Source organism: Triturus cristatus, chromosome 2_2, assembly GCF_964204655.1.
Source record: "Triturus cristatus chromosome 2_2, aTriCri1.1, whole genome shotgun sequence".
NCBI lineage: Eukaryota > Metazoa > Chordata > Amphibia > Caudata > Salamandridae > Triturus > Triturus cristatus.
Window position 1 is genome coordinate 839,745,757 of NC_140582.1, and position 17,226 is coordinate 839,762,982.

At 42.0% G+C, this 17,226-nt stretch overlaps 1 protein-coding gene across 4 annotated transcripts in view; it reads left to right on the forward strand.

The window, feature by feature from the left end:
* ATP8A1 (ATPase phospholipid transporting 8A1) overlaps positions 1-17,226 on the forward strand; it is a 1,017,459-nt gene that overhangs the window by 232,872 nt on the left and 767,361 nt on the right. For all 4 annotated transcript variants that reach the window (XM_085642166.1, XM_085642168.1, XM_085642167.1 and 1 more), the window contains exon 5: positions 9,489-9,534. In XM_085642166.1, the coding sequence (XP_085498292.1) occupies positions 9,489-9,534 (46 nt within the window). The remainder of the gene's footprint in view (positions 1-9,488; positions 9,535-17,226) is intronic.

Below are 17,226 nucleotides of genomic sequence, written 5' to 3' on the forward strand. Positions count from 1 at the left end.
ACTATTGACCTAATTAACTTGCAGCAGACCAGCCTTGAGACTACAGCATGGAATGCAAACCAAGTAAAATTATTATGTAAATGTATCCTCTGCAAATATTTACGTCTCCCCAACCTAAGTCACAACCGAACTACACGTGAAGAAAATGTACATGGCTTCACATCTGCCACAGTTTCAAGCCCATTCCATAATCAATGGACAAGCCTCCACACAGAAATTGCTGACTAGTGGGTGGTGTAGATAAAGATCAGCTCAGTCCCCAGGCAGGAGAGAGGATATGGTGTTCTGGCCAAAGCTAAACTGAGTTCCTATCTCTTCGTTAGTTCAGCATCCTGTGATTCTCGTCAAATCACTTATTTCGCCCTACCTCCAAATAAAAGGAGTCATTTACTCAATGTCCGACAAATGTCGGAAGGAACCGGTGAGGTGAGCGGTACGTAAGAAAAGGTGAGAGGAGTACTTTAAAGTGGTCTAAAGAGTACAGGGTTCACTGTGAAAACATGACACTTGAAGAGACTTGTCCTGGCTTGGCTGACCCCATGGAAATGAAGCTCAGGGTGCTCCCCACTGTCTTCACTAATGCAGGCTTCTAGTGCATTTAATTACATTCTGTCATAAACATGGAGATCAGACTGTCAGGTACAGTAAGCACCTAACTACTATTGTAATCATGGGGCACTCGAGCACAAGATGTGACAACCTTTAGATTTCAGAAGAGGGGGCAAAATGCATTTAATTTTCAGCATCACAATGAATCTTTTTTTATCCAAACAGTTGCAAATTTACAGACTCACTGTCATTGCAAAACAAATGAAGGTCCTGAAATTGGTAGTTAAAAAGGAAATTATCTGGGACTCCACCTTCAGTAAACAAATAAATGATTGGTCAGTAGTTTTTTTGTGTGTGTATGTTATTTTTTTCTTAATTAACCCCTTCGACGCTTGTGACGGAGCGGTTCCGTCACGTGCGTCGGTTGCGCTTTGCGCATGACGGAACCGCTCCGTCATGGCCCCGCCCGCGCACGGAATCTTCAGCGCGGCGCGGAAATCCGCGCCGCGCTGAACGGGTTAAATGAATACAAATACAAAACAGAGGGCTTTCCGAGTGGGTTTATATCCATTGGACATAATTCCCTTTAAGACTTGAGTGTGCTACGTAAATGGTTGTGTTAGACCTGGAATCCTTGGCGTGGTTTCCCCTGTCTTTTTTGCCTCTGCCTCCTGTTTTTTTGCTGTGTGCTGGATTTCGTCTTTGCTGGTCTGGATGATTGGGCACTTTGCCACTGCTGATCAGTGCCAAAGTGCAAGTGTTCCCTATGTAAATTGTGTTTATGTATTGGTGTTTCCATGATTGCCTTATTTGTTTTACCAGTAAGTTCCAAGTGCAGTGCACTGGGTGTGCCCAGGGCCTGTAAATCTAATGCTGCTAGCGGGCCTGCAGCACAGATTGTGCCACCCACACAAGCAGCCTTTCAAAGGGTTCTCAGACCTGATACTGTAGTGTCTGCGTGCAGTTTGTACTGCCTTATCGAACTGGCAATACTTGCCAGGCCCTAACCTTCTCTGTTCTTGCATGTTAGACACCCCTCAGGTAGGCACACGGCACCCCCATGGGCATGGTGCAATGCATGTGAAGGGTAGGATATGTGCTGATGTGTGTGACATGTCCTGATAGTGAAGTACTTTTCATTTTGTTTTTCACTATTGAAAGACTATCTGTCCCATAGAGTAACATGGGAGTTGATTTGTAACGTCTTTAACTTTCCATTGGGACAAGATAGATAAACGGAGTTTAGGCTCTCTAAACTCGCAATTTAATAACACATCTTTTAGTAAAGATGTTTTGTAAATTGTGTGTTTGAAAATGCCACTTATAGAAAGTGCATTTTCTTGCTTAGCCATCCTATGTGCCTCTGCTCGGGTGTGTATTGACTGTCTGGTTTTGGAGTGACAGGAACTGGGGATGTGCATTCATGGTAGACCGCCACCAGGGGGGGGTTGAGTTGTGTCCTGCTTTTCCTGGATGAGTCCAAGTGGAACTGAATAGGCCTGGGCTGCATTTATAGTAGTGGGAGGAGATTTCCCTTCACCTGAATTGGCCCTGTCTCCTTTGCACAATGCTGTCTCAATCTCCTGCCAAGAAGCTGTACCAGAGAGGACAGAACTGGTTTGGACTGGGCTGAAAGACTTTTTGCCACAAGAGAACAAAGGAAAATATTGGCGCACAGACCCCTGAACTTTAGATTACTTCTGGACTCATGAGGAACCTCTGCAAAGGAGAAGAGCTGGGAAAAGCTCAAGGAGAAGTACTACCCAATTGCTGTATGGAGGCTTTCCTGGGTTGGCCTGCAGTGGCTGCTTCTGCCAAGGCGAGGACAAAGACTTAACTGTGCTGTGTATCCTGCTTGAAGAAGGGCTTGGTGTAGAGCTTGCCTCCTGTTTTGGAGTCTCAGGAACACAAAGACTTCACTCCCTCTGTCCTCCTGAACCTGAAACTGCTGTATCATACAAAGAGAGAACCTTTATAAAACAGTATGCCACATCTCTTTTTCCAGTAAGAGCACATCTTCTAATTCCGCTCCAAGAGATAAGGTTAGCATGGTACTCAATCTGAAATTGTCAAGGGAGTACAGAATTATAACCGACTCAGTCTCTTAACAAGTTCATTAAAACTTCTCATTTTAAAATGAACTTACTTCACAATGCAATCCCTTTAATATTGAAAGGGTATTTTTCAGCCAAAATCTACCCTCAATATGCTTATCATAAACTGTTTTCGTGTCTGCAGTGGGACATAGTTCCTGAAGACTGAAGATAGTTCCAAGAGTATTTACGTAGATATTGGCTCTGGTGATTGCTGCACTTCACAACTAGAGCATCAGAGTTCATCCTAAAATGTACGACCTTCTAATTTAATCCCTTTCCTATGTAGAAACTGTTAGACCTGGCACCTTGGCTTGAGTCTCCCTTCCACTTTTTATCGCTGTACCTCATGTGTTTTGCTTGTGTTGGCTGCTCAGAGCACTGTGCCACTGCCAACCAGTGCCACAGTGCAAGTGCTCCCTATATAAAATGTATATGTTGGTTGGATTCCATGATTGGCTTATTTGGTTTACTGTCAGACCCCCTTAAAGTGCACCAGGAGTGCCCAGGGCTTGTAAATACAAATGCTACTGGTGGGATTGCAGCACTGGTTGTGCCACCCACAGAAGCGGCCTGGTAAAATGTGTCTAAGGTCTGCCATTGCAGAACCTGCGTGCAGTCTGGTACTGTCATGCTGACTGGGCAAGTGCACCCACTTGCCAGTCCCTAAACCTTCCCTTAACTTCATATTAGTCACCCCTATGGTAGGCCCAAGGGCAGGGTGCATTGTAAGCATAAGGTAGGACATGCCCTGATGTGTGTGGCATGTCCTAATAGTGAAATACAGCCATTTTCGTTTTTCACTATTGTAAGGCTACCTGTTCTCCACTGGCCAGAATGGGCTGTTAGAATTGTTACATCCTATGATCCTAACAGACCCAGGGAACATGGTAGAAATTCGAGTTTAGTATGCCTGAACTCAGAATAATAAAATACATCTTTTAGCTTATTTTAATGTTCTGTGTTTGCAAATGCCACTTTTAGAAAGTTGGCATTTGCTTGCCTAACCATTTCAGCCCGCCTCTGCGCTGATGTGTATCTGCTGTCTGGTTTGTGTGAGTGACAGGGCTGGGGAATTCCAGGAGACAGGCTGGGCAGCCAGGTGGTGAATAGGAAGATTACACCAGGATGGGTGGGAGGAGTGCACCTGGACTTTGAATAGGGCTGTGCTCTGCCACCACAATGCTGGCTCCACCCCCTGTGGAGCGTCTGATGTCTCTGCCCTGCACACTGAAAGCAGAACCTGCATCATGTCAACAAAGTGCTCAGAAACCGGACCGAACTAGGCAAGGGCCCCCCTGGCCTGCAAGAACATAAGAAATGTAGTATAAATGTAGGAGCCCTGCTCCTAAGAAATTAGATCCTGCTGGACAAGAAGAACCTCTGCCTGAGGAGAAGGAACTGGGAAAGCTGTAAGGAGGAGTACTGTCCCTGACCAGGGGCATTGGCCTGCAGTGGTTGCCTTGCTGCTGAAGGAGAGGAGAAAGACTACAGAAGACTTTATTTCAACTTGTGCTTAAAAAGATCTCCAAGGGCTTGGAATAGAGCTTGCCTCCTACTGAAGTCTCGGGAACAACAGACTTCACCCCCCAGCTCCCCAGAGTTCTTTGGAAGTGCCTGCTGCTGTTGTTGGGCCTTCTGAGGGACTGCGTGTCGTAAGGGGCTGGAAGCGCGACTCAAGGAGGAGAAGCGTGCCGCCGTCGGAGCTGTTGTCGTCGCATCTCGTAAAGTGTGTCGCCGCTGCAGCATCCCATCGAGCGGAAGCGTCTCGCATCATCCAGGAAGTGTCTCGCATCGAGGAAGAAGCGTGTCGCCATCGCAGCCATCGTAGCTGTCGCATTGCACCGCATCGAGAAAAGCGCCTCGCATCCACAGAGAAGCGTGCCGCCGTTGGAGCTGCTGTCGTCGCATCGCGTAAAAGGGTGTCGCCGCTGCAACATCGCATCGAGAGGAAGCGTCTTGCAAACGTCGGAGAAGAGTGTCGCTGCCAAGGCCTCTGTCGTCGCATCGCATAAAGGGTGTCCCCGCTGCAGCTGACGCGTCGAGTCTTCTCGCAACATCGGAGAAGCGTGCCGCATCTGGAAGATCTTCACGTCTTTATTTCTTTGCACCAAAAACTTCATCGCATCAACATCGTTGCACCACTTTCGTTGCCCTGCGTGTCGCATCTACAAGGTACATTTGCTTAAAGTGACGCATTTAAGAACTTAAGAGAACTAAGCAACCTTCTGCCATCTAAAGGAACAGTATTGTGTATTTTTGTCGTTTATTGGTCTTGTGGTAGCTCTATATAAAGAATACTTATTTTTTATATAAAACCTGTGTGGTGTCCATCTGTAGTGTTGTCACTGGGTTACTGTATGTGTTCACAAATGCTTTGCACCCTGCCTCTGAGATAAGCCTGTCTGCTCGTGCCAAGCTACCAAGGGGGTGAGCAGGGGTTATTTTAGGAGTGTACCCCCTTACCTTGACTAGAGGAGAGGGTCCCTGTTTGTCACAAGTGCATACCTGTGCCAACTAGAGACCCCCGAGTCTAACAGAAACCCTGAGGGTTTCAAGTATTGTGCCAGACTTTACAGCAGTTTGCATTTCTAATCAATGTTGCCAAATCCCTACTTTCTCCTATCATGGAGGATGTAGTGCATAGAGGCCAGGTTGAAGACAGACCTGGGCACGGTGTTTCTCCCATTGCCTCAGATGTCCTAGCTTTTGAAGCATCTGGTTAACCTGTTATCAAAGACGGAAGCGTCAGCAAGGGAATGACTTCATGACTGAAAGTGTCTGTCTTCTTATAAGAAAATGCTTCTCTTGTCATTATCATTGAGTGCAGTATAGTTATGCTTTGCTGCCTTTTTTGTTTTCTCTTTTAGGTAGCAACCGTATTTATAATACTTTGGACATGTATGCATGTGGGCAAGGTTGTTCCACATATTTTTCAACATTGGTCCCTTGTCTCAGAAGAGAAGAGGCTTTCGTCCCAGTTACCAAAGAGATTCAAGCTCATCTGCCATGGTGGCTGATTCTGTCAACTGTGGGACAAGACACTCTGTTTTCTTTTCATGATACAAAGATTCTCACAACTGATGCGAGCAGCCTGGGGCGGCTGTTTTGAGACCCGGTCAGCCCAGGGTCTTTTGTGAGATCAGGAGAGGATACAGTCTTCCAAACGGAAAGGCAATAATGGCAGTTTAGTCAGCCCTTCTGGTTCTGCAGTCCAACTCAGGGTGCAGTTCTTAAAGTTTGTACAGACAACATGGATAAGAAGGCTTATCGAAGTCACTATTTTGGATGGGTTTACCCATCCTAAACATGTTGATTAATCAGATTTTTCTTAGGCGGAGGACAATCTTCTTTCTTTTAGAGCTGTTCACATCTTGGAGGTTCACAGCGCTCAGGCAACTGAGCTGAATTTCCCCTGGGTCACATGATTTTGTTCTCAGTCCTCCAGTATTCCAAGTATTTTTCTTCAGTGCCGAATAGGTGCATGTCTCCTTTTCTGGGCATTGCTTTTTGTAAATTACTACTTCATGTGTATGTATGTGTAATTCATTCATTCATGCTACTACTCCCTGTGACATTGTTTTTCATGGCGCTTGTTGTTATTTATGTGTTCATGTAAACCCGAAATGTTAACACTTAATAAGGGATGTCTTTAAACTTTAAAAATTCTCTTTGGGCTTGTGTTTCTGGAGGTGTATCTGTTTGCAAGTCAGTCAGATGCCCAACTTCATCTGTATTTGTCAAGATTTCAGTATTTCTAGCAATAGGAACAGATGCTCTCCCGAACCCTTAGCGAAGTCTATTCTTATATCTTTCCCCCAGTTCCTCTCATTCCCAGAGATCTAGCGATGGTTTAGAGGTAGGGAGCTGAGGTGATCATACATTTCCCTTATTGGCCAAAGAACTCTCTCTTCTCAATCTCCTAGCAGTAGGCACAGAATGGGCTCTTCCTCTGTCCCCTGTCGCATTCCTAGTATCGTCTGAATCTTTTTCTCTGGAGGTTGAGCGAAGGGGTATTTAAGACACAGTTGGCAGCTCCCAATTTCTTTCTTTTCAAGCTTATAGAAGAAAATCACAAAAAAAATCATAGGGCCCTCATTGTGCTTCTTTTGACTGATGGGCTAATGCAAATAATTTTTCTGCAGTCACTTGTCTGCCAGAGAATATTCTGGAATTTTTGCACTATGGGTTTGAAAATAATCTCTCTGTTTCCACTTTAAGGCTACAGTGATTAGAGTTTTTAGCGTTCCGTGGGGTATCTTGTCAGTGGTGGAAGTCTTGTGTCAAAGATGTTTAAAGGCTTCGAATTATTAAAATCAAGAATAAGGAATTTTTATCTATCCAGGGAACCTTCCTTAGATGTTAACATTTTACAGAAATCATCCTTTAAATCTTTGGAGAAAGTTACAGAAATGTGTTTATTTTTCATTGCTTTCACCACACCAAGAACAATTGGAGAGTTGAGATCTTTTCTTTGTTGTGATCCATTTTAGATGATTTGTAAGCACAGGTTATTTTGGAGATTGAGGCCAGGATTTGTTCTTAACATTAATTTGGCCCTCCATAGGAAACAGGAAGTAGTTATTCCAGATTAATGCCCTTACGTTTCTTCGGAATTAGAGGCTATGCTTCATATTGTAGTTGTGGTAAGGGCCATTGGAGATTTACTTACATAGGTCTACAGAATATAGTCATTCAGACAGTGTGCTGGTCAGTTTTGGTAAGACTAAGACATTTTAAATTGTCCCACGCTACTTTAAGTCTGAGTTAAGACTGTAATCTCCTTAACATATCAAGATAGTCAGGCAGAGAATTTCTGAAATCAGTTCAGTTTTATCTGCTTGAAATGTAAAGATGCAACTTGGACTCTTCCATCCACATTTATTTCATATTGTATCATACATTCAGCACAGACAAAAGTGTGTTTTGGCGCTGTATTTCTAAACCTACTATGTTATACGTTTTCAAGTCTATCTTTAAATATTCAAGTCATTATCTTTTTGTATTGTTATAATAGGTTGTATTGACACTGTTTTTGTGGTTGGTAATTCATATTGTGATTAACTGCTCGGGCACATCCTTAACTATGTAATGAGTGGGACAAGGAAAGAGATTAGGAAGTAATGTCCAGATTACTTCTCGGTAATCACTACCCTAATTCTTACTTCCTCGTCCCAGGACAATGACCCTCTGTGCCTCGGTCCGTGGAGATCTTCACCAGTGTTCTGATTGAATGGCTTCATGATTTCAGGAAGTGGTTGGGGGAGGGGCTGTAAAGTTTAGCATTGCCTAGAGTTTCATTGATATGGGAGAGGGCATTGTAAGAGAGTGATGTGATACATTGGCGGGCCTAAACTCAATTAAGTACTGGAGGGAGGAAGGAAGAATTAGAGTAAAGAAGATTACAGATCAGTGACCGCCAGTCATGTATCATGCGTCATAGAAATACAGAATGTACATTATTATTGCAGATCACGGGGCACCCTCAATATTGTAAGTGATGATACTATGTCTTTATATAGTGCAGGGTGGCTACAGCCTTTGTGAAAAAATATTGAATTTCACAAATTAAATATCCTTTTAATGAACAATAGCACAACCTGTCAGTTACATTAGGCACATTCAGAAGAGCAATAGCAAGGTCAAAGTACAATCTCAGGATCATACGCGGTATTTAATTAACTCGGGGAGTTCCTGTCTTGCGACCAGTTTCGTTCTCACCAGGCAAGGAGGGGGTGAGGGGGACTTTCCAGGAGTACAGCTGTCAAGTGGCCTAATGTAACCTGTGACGCCATCAGCGTGGCCTGGCCTTTTAGCCAGCAACACTTTTTTTTCCTCTTGGGTTCCTTGAACCTATACTTACAACCATAACATCTAAATTCAGGTCTCGGAATGTAACCTGACGTTGAAATAACAAGTCCGGGAAGAACGTCTTGGACCCACGCCCTAGCGCAGCGGAGTCCCCTCCCTGCGGCTCTGGCACTACTTTTACAGCTCATGGGGAATGACATTGATTCCGTGTATCGCGCTGAAGGGTGTTGCACAGTCACTGTGGCCCATCATGTCTGATTGCTATAGCACCGCTGTTTTCTGGGAGGGAGAAGTTTACCTAAGTTATCAGGCGGTGAGCATGTGTTGTGAAGTTATGCACCGTAAGTAGTCGGGTTCAGTTAGTTCCTGCATCCCAGTGACGTCACTGTGCCCCAACATGGAATTCTATCAGTGGTTCCCTATCTGTTTGCTATCACCTCCCATTTCACCAATCAGAGGCGAGGCCGGTGCTCTAGTCATTCTTGTGTGTCTATTCGTGTACGTGTTCCGTCGTAAATGTCAGTGTTCAGTTCGCGTTTACATTTTACATTATTCTTTGCCTTCTTGCACAGGCACTTTATTTAACAGACAAACAAAATATGCACTTGTATTTTCTCCCGAAGACTGTAAACCACTTAGCTCATAAGGGCCTAAAGAAGACTGTTTCTAAAGAAGCGTGTCTGCACAGCCCTTTTACTTCTATTCTATAGTATGTTTACAGTGTTTTGATACTTTAAGTGGAAAATACAGCTTTATTCTGCTAATTTTATTTTATTAACACTGCTAAAATCGTGTTGTTGATACTTACTTCTGCTTTTTCTTACTGTTCGTCATATATTTTCAATGGGTTAAAACCCCTTACTTGTGTGTTTAATATAAGTATATATATTGCGAAACTTACAATAACAAGGTTGTGCTCCTAACTTGTTGATCTGATGATCAAGTTACGTTTTACTATATTATGTAATGCATACAAATGGCAGATGGATCGTATTTTTCACATGTTAACTAAAGCATCCTTTTTATTTACTTCAGAAAAGACACAAAGCCGACAGGCGAGTGAACAAGAAAAAAACACAAGGTACGTGGTGATATGTTTCAATCTGAACCTGTTACATTTTAGCAAATTAGTTAGATACTTTGTCTTTTGCATTAATTTATTTTCTCATGTTTAGTTTAGTTTTTAACTATCTTATTGTTATGGCAGGTTGTCATCATTATTATTGAAAAGTTTACCCGCTACATTTTCTTAGAAGGAAGGATACAAGAATGCAGTTCCGCAAAAGGCCTCCCAGAGGTTTATAAAATATGCATAATTGATCAACTTCATTTAAAAATGGCTATAACATTTCTTCCGCAGTAAATGAACAGTTAGTCTCACCAATTCATAGTACGAATTACATTATTATTTGGAAAGCAGTTCAGTGCACACTGTTTGGTATAAAAAGTCTGTTCCATACGTGTTCCTGAGCAGTCATGGGGACAAGGCCGACCTGGAAACCTAAATCATCCCTGGCAAAAATGCTCAAGCCAGCCCCACACTGCAGGCTGCTGTGACTAACATGGAGCAAGGAAGAGTGATTGGGTCATGTCAGCCTGTCCTGCTCAGAAAGCAGCCCCTATCCTGAAGCTAGGGGTGGGCGGAATTTGCGTAATCGCGTCACGCAAATCTCCGCGAAACGGTAAAAAATCTCCGCGAACATCCAGAAATTCCGCGAACACGCGGAATTGCTTGTTCGCGATGCTTTTTTCCTGTTCACAGTTGCTGTTTGCGTGCTCGGGGAGAAATATCTCGCGAACATGCTTTTTGAGAATGCGAACAAGAAATAATTTCGCGAAGTAGCGGAAAGCAGAATTTTGGGCAATTTCGCGTTCTCCGCAGAACGCGAAATTACCGAAATTCCGCAAATTCCGCGAGCGGAACGGAATTTACCGCCCAGGCCTACCTGAAGCCCACCGGGAACATGCCAGAGTTCCATTATGGCCAGTCCAGCCCTGAATTATGGGGATAATAATAGCAGTGTTACACTGCTGTCCTTGTGTGATCTCCATAAAAAGCGCATGGCAAGAAACTGCAGCAAAAAGAGAGAGAAGATAGAGGAGAAAGCAGATAGATCTATGAGATCTGTAAGATTCTTATCTCTGTGAAGGCCTTGTTTTATAGACGTGCCTTATCATGAACCGCGTGCAGAACCTATCTTGTAGAAAGAGAGAGAGACGACTGCAACAGTCCTTGCTACCCCTCCCCTTAGTACTTCTCTGTGCTCTCTAAGGTTCTGGTGAACCTTGCTTGGCTGTGGCTGCCATTATATCATCAATGTAAAGGGTGCCTTGATGTCAAAGGTGTCCCACTATTGACAACCATCTCATCAGTGAACTTTGGCTAGCTTATATACACCAGCAATGTGCTCTATGTGTGTATGTATATATGTGGGTGTGTTTTTGTATATATATCTACTTAAAAAAACACAGAGGAAAAACTGAATTATATTAGAGACCGAAACTCACAAAACCACCTAAATTCACCTCTTATAATTAACAACACACACAAAACAACTTACAGTTGTGCTCCATATTGGTCTTGAGTTGAGTGTTTTGATCCATCCTTGCAAGTAAAGCCAACCACTTTTTTTTATCGTTTGGTTTTGCTTGTGCTTTTTAAAAAAAAAATAATGCCTGAATCTTGTGAACCAGGCACAAAATGGCCATCAAATCCAGCACTTAAACTGGCTACTTTCACCAGTCAGACTCAAACTCGCAAACAAATCAATGAAAACAAGCTATTTTTTACAGGACTGTTGAATTTTCCACTTGTTTGCGGACCAATGATCACTGCCCAGGGGTAGGCCACTTTTGGGGTTGTCCGCCTAAGGTTGTGGATACTTTTTTTCACAGTGCAAAACTTGCAAGTCAGAGCGGACTTGAAAGTTTCAAGATAGCTGGGACAAAATCACAGAAAAATGACTTAAAATTGGAAAATATGATTGACATGACTTGTAAGACATGACTCGCAGGCTTAAATTACAGAAATATAAGCATTGACTATTTCAATCCAGCTCCGTGCCATTTTTAAACGCTAATATCTCAAAACCTACTGTACATATTTACACTAAGCAAATAAAAGCATGCTTTCTGACTAAAGTTCTACTGTCTTGCCAAGTTTGATATAAATTCTTTCACCTGTTCAGGCTGCTGCTAAGCTAACATTTCCTATCCGAGCTAAAATGAAAAATCATTCATTACCCTTCTCCTTTAAAAAAAAATATCTTTATTGGCATTTTATAAACATACATAGAGATTGTTAAGCATACATACATATTTGAAACATCGCAGTATTAAGTAGACATTCCCAGTCTCTGTGCGAATCCTTAACAAACAGTTAATTACCACTTAATTTGTTGTTCCCAAACATATATGTTATACTACTCATGAACAATGCATCCTTTGCCAACAGATTATTTTAACCCCCATCTATACCCTCCCTTACCGCCCACTTCTGTGTCATTGTGCTAGCGCTACATCTCTCCTGGATCCATCGTGTTGCCTATCATATTTCCGCTCATGTCCTTTCTTGTTGTGGACTGTCTCCTCCCTGATATCTACGGGATGCTCTTAGTGGTCAGGGTCCCAACCTGAGGGTGCCTTGGGTGATTGTGCACCCCCTATATCCATTATCAATGTCACCCAGGCTCATAAATCGTCCTCCACTTTTTCATCACACCTAAGCTTTTTCATTCGAACTGCCTCTGCAGTTGCCCGTTCGCATACATCTCTCACACACAGCATTGTTTGCATCGGGGTGGGACTCATCCACAGAAGCAATTTGACATTTTGCGAGTACGAGTCCAATCATTACAAATTTCCTACTTTTTTATTCTTGGGAGTAGGTAATAGGCCTAACAGCACTGTACGAATGTCTCTAGGTACCTCCCACCCCATAGATTCTTTCAATTTGATTACAATTTTAATCCAGTAAGGGGCTAGGACTGGACAAGACCAGACCGTCTGCACAAAATCCGCTTCTGCTTCTTTACAGCGGGGACAGTGACCTGAAACATTTGGGTAAATTCTACTTAGTGTTTTGGGGGTAAGGTAAGCTTGATGTACGAAGTTATACTGAACCAATTTAAACCGCTCATTCGAGCTCACTCGTTTAACCCCTTCATGTATTTTGATCCATTCCTGCGCTGTCAGGGGGACAACTTCATCCCACCATATTTGGATAGGAAGTATCTGATCCGTCTTATCCTTTCGGATTGCTCACTATAAGTGAGAAATGAAGCGACGTCCTTGGGCCATGTAGAGCATTACATGGAGCACATTTGTGATGGGAGGCTCCTCCCGAAATGAAGCCCATAATTCCCGAGCCACCTGGGAGATCTTCCTATATTGCAGAAACTGCCCGTTCCTTAATTCAAAGGTGGACTCCTCGATTTCACGTGTAATAAATTGTTTATTTTCGAAGAGGCCTTCCATTGTCAGACAACCGCCTTCTTTCCATTTGTGGACAGACATAGTGTCCGCAATTTTGGAGAAGGGTTGTATCCCCTGCTCCCTCTTAATTCTTTAGCGCGTGGATGGATCGTCACCATACGCAGCATGGTGAAATTTGTTCACAGTTCATCGCTTGCCAAGTGTCATGCAAATCTGCTGGCGGAGGTAAAAATAATAGGCAAATTAAAAAATGCCTTTTCATTGCAAAATGTGACTTTAAACATTTCTACACAGTGACTCTTACAACTGGGATATATATATGTATGCCATCACTGTGAACAAACATGGCCCAATAATGTGTTATTAAGAGTAAATGTATTAATAAAAGCATACACCTTCACACATTTATGACTATAGTATAAAAATCTAATTACAGTGTATCATCACAGCAGAGTGAGAAACACGGTACTTCCTCACAGCATGTGTGCTACCTTCGGTTTATTCATGTAGGCAACTCTTGTACTATTCAACAGGCCTCTTCAAAGTGACTTTACTTTCCTGCAAGATTAACCCCATTTTAGTCTTGTTTTAATTGATTGCTCACCATTAAAAAAAAAGAAAATACAATTGAAAAATTGCGTGGGCAGAACCTATATATGCATGTGCACAGAATTCAATGTGATATTTATTGCCAATATTAAGGGGGGGGGGCATGAATTCCCACTCACTGTTTCATGTCTTGTGAGTCATGGCCCCTGCCACACTCAACCATGGTAATAACTAGCACATTGCTGTCACCTGTGTGTGTGTGTGTGTGTATATGTGTTGTGTGTTTATTTATATATATATATATATATATATATATATTCACTGAAAAAACCATAGGTTTCATGGGTGTTATAGTTAGCTGGACATTTCCCTCGTACAAAACCCTAGAAATTCCTCCGTTATAGTTAGTTCAACTAACTATAACTCGCGCCCCCGCAATGCAATGCTGATGACATCACATATTACATCACTCATGACATGGTCAGTGACATCACTGATGACATCACCGATGACATCTCAAATGACATCACTGATGACGTCATCCAGTGACTGTGTGTTTCTGTAAAGTTTAAATATGTTTTATATATTTATAGTGAAAGGCCTATGGAAGAATGAGTGGGTGTATAAGTGTGTGAATGGATGATTTTCTAGGTGCGTAACTGACTCTATAAGTGAGTCATTAAATGTATCTTACTGCAGTCTAGTTACTAAACTGTGTGAATGTCTGTATGTGTCTGTGTGTTGGTGTATAAGTGGCTGCATGGTTTTGTGAATAGCTATATGAGTGTCTATATGGGTTATTGATTGGTTGTCTGAGTATCTGTATGGGTGCCTGAGTGTTTGTGTGGGTAGGGTGTGTGTGACTCTGTGCATAGATGTGTGAGTGGGTGATTCTATGGGTGCATGGTTTTGAGAGTGCAACTGTGATGGACTGTATGGTTGGGTGACTGTATGTAAGGGTGTGTTAGTGATTGAATGTATATCTCAGTTGTACATGTGTCAGTAACTACATATGTGAAACGCAGTGTATATGTGTGTAAGAGTATATAACTATCTATATGTGAGAGTGTGCGATTGCGGGAGTGGCTGTATGGATGAGTGTGTGCTTGTATCAGTAATTGTATAGGAGCGTCAGAATTTGTTAGAATTTTTATGGGTAAGTGAACTTGAGTGTGTTTAACTGTATAGGTGAGTAAATTGGACTGTGATTAATTACTTGCATGACTGACTAGGTGTGTCAGTACCTCAATGGATGATTGGCGGTGTGTGAGTGTCTATATAGGTGTATAAATGCATAAGATAGTCCTGTACAGAGTGACTAAGTATGAGTGACTGTACAGGTAAGTGAGTGGAGATGTATGTAGACCTAAGAGTCAATGAGTGGGTGTGTCGTTATTGGTATTGGTTTTCAAAATGGCCGTCTGAAATTTTGAGTCGGTGTAGCAAAGGTTATATTAGGGTGTGAGAAGATGCACTCATTTATCACATGGATGATGTCATCAGTGATGTCATCAGTGATGTCATCAGTGATGTCATCAGTGATGTCATCAGTGATGTCATTTGAGATGTCATCAGTGATGTCACTGACCGTGTCATGAGTGATGTAATATGTGACGTCATCAGCAGTGCATTGCGGGGGCGCGAGTTATAGTTAGCTGAACTAGCTATAATGGAGGAATTTCTAGGGTTTTGTACGAGGGAAATGTCCAGATAACTATAACACCCCTGAAACCTATGGTTTTTTCAGTGAATTTCTAAGGTTTTTTAAATGCCAATTCCTAACTATAACGTGCATGAAACCTATGGTTTTTTCAGTGAATTTCAAAGGTTTTTTAAATGCTAATGCCTATCTATAACTTATCTCTGAAGATATCATGTTTAATGATTTTGATTGGATTTGTATATTTTTCAAATTCAGTGTGTCAATTTTATTAATTATTTTTTTTTAAAAATACTTTTTTATCACCATTTTTGTAACTTATTTTTTCATTTAATTCTTTTAAATATTAAAAAATATTATTTGAACTTAATGGGTTTTTCAAATATTTTTTTTTATATTTTTCAAAATATTTTTTTAACTATATCTGTAAAACTTTATTTAATATATTTTTTTCAATGTTTTTGGATCAGCGCACCGTTCCCAAACCCTACGCGGTAGCATCCGCGCATGGTATGCGTCGGGTACGTGTTTAGTGCACAATCGCAATGCGACCGGTATACGACTCCCAGCCTATACGCAACACGTTCGATGTACGTAACGCGTCATTTACGCGCTTCCGCGATGCGTCATCTGCATCTATGACGCGGTAGGTGCGCGGATCCCGCGAAGTATTTAACATTTAAAAAAACATATGTATGTATTTCATGTGAATATTAATTGAAGACAAACTCTAAACTAGTCTTAAAAGTAAAATATTTTTACATCTAATCCTATAATGTTTTTTATTCAATTTCGCGGATGCACGCTGGGTGCGTGCTGCGCAAGCGCAGGGTGCGCGGATCCCATGTGACCTGCAAAAAAAGAGATTTGATTGGTTCATTACACTTCCTCTTCTAACTATTGAAAGACCCCACCCATTTCAATCATTCTTCTTTGACCTTCTTTAGAGCACCATCTCTTTGGAGAGAAGATTTTTTAGACTAAGTTTACACTTAGCTCTAACTTTTGAACCAAAAATGGCTTCAGGGCAGCAGGCATCACCTGCATCACCTCATACTTCTGAGGATGAATTTTTGGCGGAGGCACCACCCAAAAAACGTTTTTCTTCAGTGGTGTGGAAATTTTTTACTTTTTCCGAGGGGCAGAATAAGACCAATGCCACCTTAGTCACGTGCAAGATTTGCAAAAGAGTCGTGTCGCGAGGGGATCCTAACAAGAAATACTCTTGCGGCACGGCAAGTATGATGAAGCACATGAGGACCCTTCATCCGAACAATCTTGCACGAGAAGAGTGCAGATAGATGAGAAACACTCCTGCGCCATCCACCTCATCGCAGCCGAGCACATCAAGAGTGCATCCATCAGCCGAAACCTTGGACATCCATCCTCAATTTCAATTTTTAAAAGTGCTCTGCACTAAGTGCAATGCGACGTTGTGCTATGGTGAGCAGTCGATCGATCTGATCTGCCGCCGCCAAGAAAGTCACATTTGCTAGTTTTTTAAATTTTTTTATTGTTTCCTGAAGTTCATTGTTTGTTTTTTTTTTTTGCAGAAAAACCCCCAAAAATTAAAAATTGTACAGAAAACCCCCCAAAAATTATAAAAGAAGAAAAAATAAAGTTCTTGTAAGAACTAACTTTCCTGGTTTAAAAAAAGAGCTACATTTCTTTGTTAGTGTTAGTTTAGATGAATGTATGTGTAGTACGTAATTGACTGAATGAATGCATTAGCAGCGTATGGTGAATGTATAAGTGCAGAATTATGAGGAAGTGCTGCAGCATCACACAGTAACCTCTTTAACTGCAGTGTGCTGTAGTACTCCCGAAGCACAGGGATGCAACATATGTACATAAATATGTTGCAAATCTATGCTTCTGTCTGCACGGCTGCTTAAACTGCAGCCATGTGGTGACACAGGCACCCTTGCACCATAGTGCAAGGATATCTGTGTCATGTGCTGTTACACCTTTCTGCACAAAAACAATGAGAAAATGCATTTTTCTACTTCAATGTATGCTGAACATTTCAGCATGCATTGAAGATATAAAAATGTGGAGAAATGAAAACAATTGTTGTGCTTTCCTACACCAATTTTAGAATGGTGCACCATTCACACACATACCGAGATT